General features: G+C 39.2%; 1 protein-coding gene across 1 annotated transcript in view; it reads right to left on the reverse strand.

Moving 5' to 3' along the window:
* Nucleotides 1-6,386, reverse strand: part of FRMD4B (FERM domain containing 4B) — a 236,970-nt gene that overhangs the window by 52,104 nt on the left and 178,480 nt on the right. The window contains exons 8-9 of the mRNA XM_011971028.1: nucleotides 3,702-3,785; nucleotides 976-1,041 (exon numbers count right to left, since the gene is read on the reverse strand). Of these exons, the coding sequence (XP_011826418.1) occupies nucleotides 976-1,041; nucleotides 3,702-3,785 (150 nt within the window). The remainder of the gene's footprint in view (nucleotides 1-975; nucleotides 1,042-3,701; nucleotides 3,786-6,386) is intronic.

Genomic DNA, 6,386 nt, shown 5'->3' on the forward strand with positions numbered 1-6,386 from the left:
AAAGCGAGACTCCGTCTCAAAATAAATAAATGACTGCTTGACCAGAGGGCCTAGCTTTTATAGACATTTTATCCAGCTTTCTTTTTTTTTTTTTTTGAGGCAGAGTTTCTTTCTTGTCGCCCGGTTGGAGTGCAATGGTGCAATCATGGCTCACTGTAACCTCTGCCTCCCCCGTTAAAGCAATTCTCCTGCCTCAGCCTCTCGAGTAGCTGGGATTGCAGGCGACTGCCAACATGCCCGGCTAATTTTTGTATTTTTAGCAGAGATGGGGGTTTCACCATGTTGGCCAGGCTGGCATTGAACCCCTGACCTCAGGTGATTCGCCCACCTCAGCCTCCCAAACTGCTGGGATTATAGGCATGAGCCACTGTGCTGGCCTGTTCTTAATAATGGGTGGTAACCCTGTAAGTCACAAAATGTAGAACTACGTTACAACAGCTAATTCTTAGTAGCATGAAGAAACAGATTATCTAACACCAATATACTATATACTTGATTCAAAGTAGAGTCACAAACTGGGGGACAAAACAGGGCCTCTAGATAGGTTTTATTTGGCTAACATTATATTAAATTTTCTTTAAATTACTTCCCAATGAGATAAGATTTAAAAATCTGAATTTCCAGCTTCTCTTGGAAAACAAAGGATCTGGCAACATTATGCCTGAATTCTAAAGCTGAGTAACTTTGCCTGTACTTAGGATGAAAGCTCACCTGTTTACCACAGTCCCCACCATTCCCTATTGCCCTACATCTGGCCTACATTTCTCATTTTTGTTACCTGCCTGACACTGGTAGGTATCTGAGTTGGTGACATCAATGTATAGAATGACCCAAGACATTTTCTAATTCATGGTAAGATATTTCTAACCAGATAAGGACTATGTTCACAAAAACTACACAACAGAAATCATTTCAAGTGATACCTTCAAATGAGAGATATTAAAATTATATCTAAGCAAAAGGAAAGATACTTACTGAACCACAGCCTGACCCCGAGTGAGACCTTTGATTTTCAAATAATGCTCAATTACCCTGTCCTCACTGTAAAACAAAGAAATGAGAAGGATTGCAATGCATGATTATCTGAGCTACAGGCACAGTTTCCACATTATCAGCAAACTTGAGAGAGAAAGCCTTCAGCAACTTGTTTGGTAGATAGAATTTGGCTTTTTGTTTCCATAGGAGATGGATTCCTGAACTTCAGACATTTGATGCCTGCATTATCATCTTCAACTTATATTTTATGTAGCATATTTATATCATATATATATTGCTACCTTTAAAACTTGAAGCACATGGCCAGGCGCGGTGGCTCACGACTGTAATCCCAGCACTTTAGGACGCTGAGGTCAGGAGATTGAGACCATTCTGGCTAACACAGTGAAACCCCGTCTCTACTAAAAATACAAAAACGTAGCTGAGCGTGGTGGCATGTGCCTATAGTCCCAGCTACTTGGGAGGCTGAGGCAGGAGAATCACTTGAACCTGGGAGGTGAAGGTTGCAGTGAGCCGAGATCGAGCCATTGCACTCCAGCCTAGGCGACAAGAGTGAAAATATGTCTCCCCCCAAAAAACTTAAAGCTCAGTGGCTCATACCTGTACTCCCAGCATTTTGGGAATCTGAGGCGGCCAGATCACCTGAGGTCAGGAGTTTGAGGCCAGCCTGGCCAACATGGTGAAACTTCGTCTCTACTAAAAACACAAAATTAGCTGGATGTGGTGGCACAGGCCTGTAATCCCAGCTACTTAGGAGGCTGAGGCACGAGAATCACTTGAACCCAGGAGGTGGAGGTTGCAGTGAGCCGAGATTGCGCCATCGCACTCCAGCCTGGGCAGCAAGAGTGGAACTCCATCACAAAAACAAAAAACAAACAAAAACTTAATTTACTAGAAAAGGAAACAATATTAATTTCTCAAGTGGAAAATGATGTTTTGCCATAATTGGATGGAATATAATACATATAAAATAATGATATCAAATGTTAGTTGTAGAGCATTATTGAAGAAATTTTGAGCATAAGGCCTATCCTCTCTTTGGTTAAAACAGGGAGATCAGCAAGTGTTAGGCATTAAAGACTTTCTCCTTGAATGATTCAGAAAGATTTTAAAAGAATTTAAACTGCTTCTGAGTCTGTGTGCAATCTAAAATACTCTATTATCACCACTTACAGACACATTGCTTTAGGAGAAAACCCTTTTATTGCCCTAGAGCAAAACCTGTTGACTGGAAAGGAAATCTCAAGTATAACCTAGAAGATGAAGTATTTCTATCTCCATATGACTAGTCGTCATTAGTAATGTCTTTTTTTATTATTATTAAAAAACTATCAAGGTCAGGTGCAGTGGCTCATGTCTGTAATCCCAGCACTTTGGGAAGCCAAGGCAGGCGGATCACGAGGTCAGGAGTTCGAGACCAGCCTGGCCAGCATGGTGAAACCCCGTGTCTAATAAAGATACAAAAAATTAGCTGGGCATCATGCTGCGTGCCTGTAATCCCAGCTATTTGGGAGGCTGAGGCAGGAGAATTGCTTGAATCCAGAAGGCGGAGGTTGTAGTGAGTGGAGCTCATGCCATTATACTCCAGCCTGGGAGACAGGGGAAGACTCCATCTCAAAAAATAAATAAATAAATAAAACTATCGCTTGGCCAGGCCCAGTGGTTCACACCTGTAATCCCAGCATTTTGGGAGGCCAAGGCAGGTGGATTACCTGAGGTCAGGAGTTTGAGACCAGTCTGAGTAACATGGTGAAACCCTGACTCTACTAAAAATACAAAAATTAGCCAGGCGTGGTGGGGGGGTGCCTGTAATCCTTGCTACTCGGGAAGCTGAGGCACAAGAATCACTTGAACTAGGGAGGTGGAGGTTGCAGTGAGCCGAGTTCACGCCACTGCACTCCAGCCTAGGTGACAGAGCAAGACTGTCTCAAAACAAACAAACAAACAAACAAAACTATCACTTGAAAATGACATGGTTAGCAGTTTCCAGAGTCAAGATGCTGCGTAGCCTCAGCACTTACTTTCACTATATATTTGGGAATATACTTCCAACTTCATACTAAACGTCTCAATATTGAATATTTATTTTGTAATGTCTATTTTGTAACATTTTAGCGGAAAGAAAAACCATCTTGAGGATTCAGACTAAAACCAAAGAGAATGTATTTAACAAGAATATAAGTATTTCAAGGGAAAACGTAATTTAGGAAAAAAATGTGGGATGAAAATGGATACTATGGATTCATTAAAGTACAAACAACTAAACCAACTCAATATATGCAATATCTAGCTGTAGTAGAAACCTCTGGTCATTATGAAAGTCTCTGATCCAAGGAAATCTGTATTTTATAACACTTATATTGCATTCTGCTAGATTAAAGCTGCATTACACAGTGACTGCACATATACTGAATATTATATATTCACCTAGAAGCATACTCTACAGACATTTTATGCACTTGAAAGAAACATCAGCCAGCCGCTCTTTGCAAATGACAGCAAGATATGTCTTAGTATAATGAACTCCAGTAAGCTTTGAGTACATCCTTTCACTGAAAGGATCAAGGTCTACCTATGGTTACTTTATACAATTGATGGGCAATTTGATATTTTTCTCACTTACATTTCTTTTAATGCCCTGAAAAGCATGTAGTTCTGAATGGAGGCTATGAGAATGGGTCACCTGTTATGTGGATTTGGCTTACCAGTAGGCAAGGGATGGATGCTCCTGAAGAGTTTTGGTTGGAAAGGCTGGTAATGTCTTTAAATCTTTCCTGGCATTCTCATCACTAAAAAGAAACAGAATATGATAATGTCAGGTACTGCTATCCAAAAAATTATCCAAGCTGGTCACCAAATGAATGAGATAAAAAAAATAACTATTTACAGCATCTTGAAGCCAACATACACATGGTTATGGACTCTAACTAGAAACAGCCCCCAAATTTAACAACTGAGTTCTATGATGAGATGTTGAAGTTTATAATATTGTCTGCATGTGTCTATTTTACACATAACTATGATTATAATTGTACATTTTTCACATTGGATTTTTACAGAACATTCTTCACATTTCATTATCCACTTTCTCTGTGTTCCTACAGTATCTTACTAATTATCTTTAGTGGCTACGTAATATTCATCATGGTGGAATACTGGTTATCATGAAACCATTCACATAACATCACCAGTTTTTCATAATAGATATCGTTGCAATGAAAAGGTTTATGTAGTTGTTTATATTACTCTTCTGTTACTTCCTTACAACCCTCTGAAATACAGCAGACCAACTCAGTCATCTGCAGAAATCTCTTGACTAGAAGATGACTGGAAAACGTGCTTCTAATGAAACCCAAGGTATCTCTTAAGTCACATTAAGTGAACTAAAATGTACCTCATGTAAGGTTAGCTATTATCTAATTATAAAACGGCAAAATTCTAGTTGTCAAGAGAAAGGTGTGGTCTTTATAGAACTTTAAAAAAGGGAGAACGGGCCAGGTGCGGTGGCTCACGCCTATAATCCCAGCACTTTGGGAGGCCAAGGCGGGCGGACCATGAGGTCAGGAGATCGAGACCATTCTGGCTAACATGGTGAAACCCCATCTCTACTAAATATACACACACAAAAAAAAATTAGCCGAGCTTGGTGGCAGGTGCCTATAGTCCCAGCTACTTGGGCAGCTAAGGCTGGAGAATGGCATGAACCTGGGAGGTGCAGCTTGCAGTGAGCTGAGATCACACCACTGCACTCCAGCCTGGGCGACAGAGTGAGACTCCGTCTCAAAAAAAAAAAAAAAAAAAAAAAGGGAGAACAGGTAACACTATCCAGTCATAGTTGGTTATGAGAGAAAATACTCTAACTGCTGAGTATTTAAGGATACAATCTATGAGGAAAAGGACATGATTATCTAGAGCCTATTAGAGTGTAGAATAAGCACATGAAACAGCTACTCAAAATTCTGATCAAATTGGTGTTCATCAAACAGCATAACGCTAACTCTTCCTACGTTCCACTTCTTCCTATCTTTACCACTAGCTACCCTTCGATAAAAGGCTCCCAAGTGCCAGATACCACGCAACACACTTCTTGGGCATTATTTAACTCATGTAAGGCTCACACAAGCATTCCCATGCAGTAGATACTATTATTATCTATTGAAGTAGACGAGCCCCCCAGCTGGAGGACCAAACATTGAACCATTCCTTATTGCTATTACATTTCAAAGCCAGGGTTGTGGCCTTTCCTACAGGTGAAAGATCTAGCTTTCCAAATTACTACAGGAAATAGTCACTTGGCTCCTATTCTTACATAAGAATAAATCTCTCTATTCATTTGAAATCTGAGTGTTATGGCTTAACCACACTGACAATCTTGGGAAACTGGTTTGTGCTTCCTGAAAATCAAAATATACCACAATCCAATTCATTCATATTAAAGGTCAACTGTCAACTCCCAGTATATTTATTTTTCTTAATAATCTCTTTTATGTTCTGTCTGGCATACCACATTTACTTTTTTTTTTCAAACCCAAGACTGTCTGATACATTTACTCCTAAATTGTGATTTTTTTTAAAATGAAGGGCAAATGCATGCATATATTCAAAAATGATAAATTCAGGACAACATCGTGTTATGAATCATCCACATCAACCACATGCTTGTTGTTATATCTGGATCCAGGTGAACCATAGGCCATGTTTCAAGAACCCAGCCTAACATTCACTTACTTGGATTACAGTTAATTTTGTGGCAGTGGAGACCTCACTAGACTGGAAGTTGCTATTTATCATAAATTTATTTATTCAGTTAACAAAAATATGTAGAAATGAGTGTCACATGCTGGAATTGTTTTTAACTCATATAAATGCAGTCAACCAAAAGGGAAAGGAGAATGGGGAAAGAAGTGAGGGAGAAATTTTGTCTGTCATTCCATTCAATAAGCTCATGGTTGAGAATAAGTACAAAACAGGTGACTTGAAGCTGTTGTCCTTAGTCCTATGTCTCTCAAAGCACAAGTATCTCATGACACTGAGATTTTTCTGGCATTCAGGCATTTAATACATGTCTGCTAAACTCAAGCAATCTTTATATCTAGTGCCTAAAGAAATAGCTGTGTATTTCAACTGGAGAAAAATACCACCTGTGTTGGATTTATTGAAAGATGAAGTTTAGTCTTCAGCATATCATTTTCCCAACAATTTTCAAGAGTAATTTGAACTATACACAATCAGAATCTACTCCAGTTATAAGATGTTATTTGTTTAGAAATTTTGGCTGAATAAATCAATAAATTACTAAAGGTTAATCATGAGCCAGTATCTGAGATAATGATGAATATTCACTCATTAAGACCTTTTTTTGGGTACTAATCAATCACTGAGAAGCAACT

This window comes from Mandrillus leucophaeus, unplaced genomic scaffold, assembly GCF_000951045.1.
Source record: "Mandrillus leucophaeus isolate KB7577 unplaced genomic scaffold, Mleu.le_1.0 Scaffold121, whole genome shotgun sequence".
Classification (NCBI taxonomy): Eukaryota; Metazoa; Chordata; class Mammalia; order Primates; family Cercopithecidae; genus Mandrillus; species Mandrillus leucophaeus.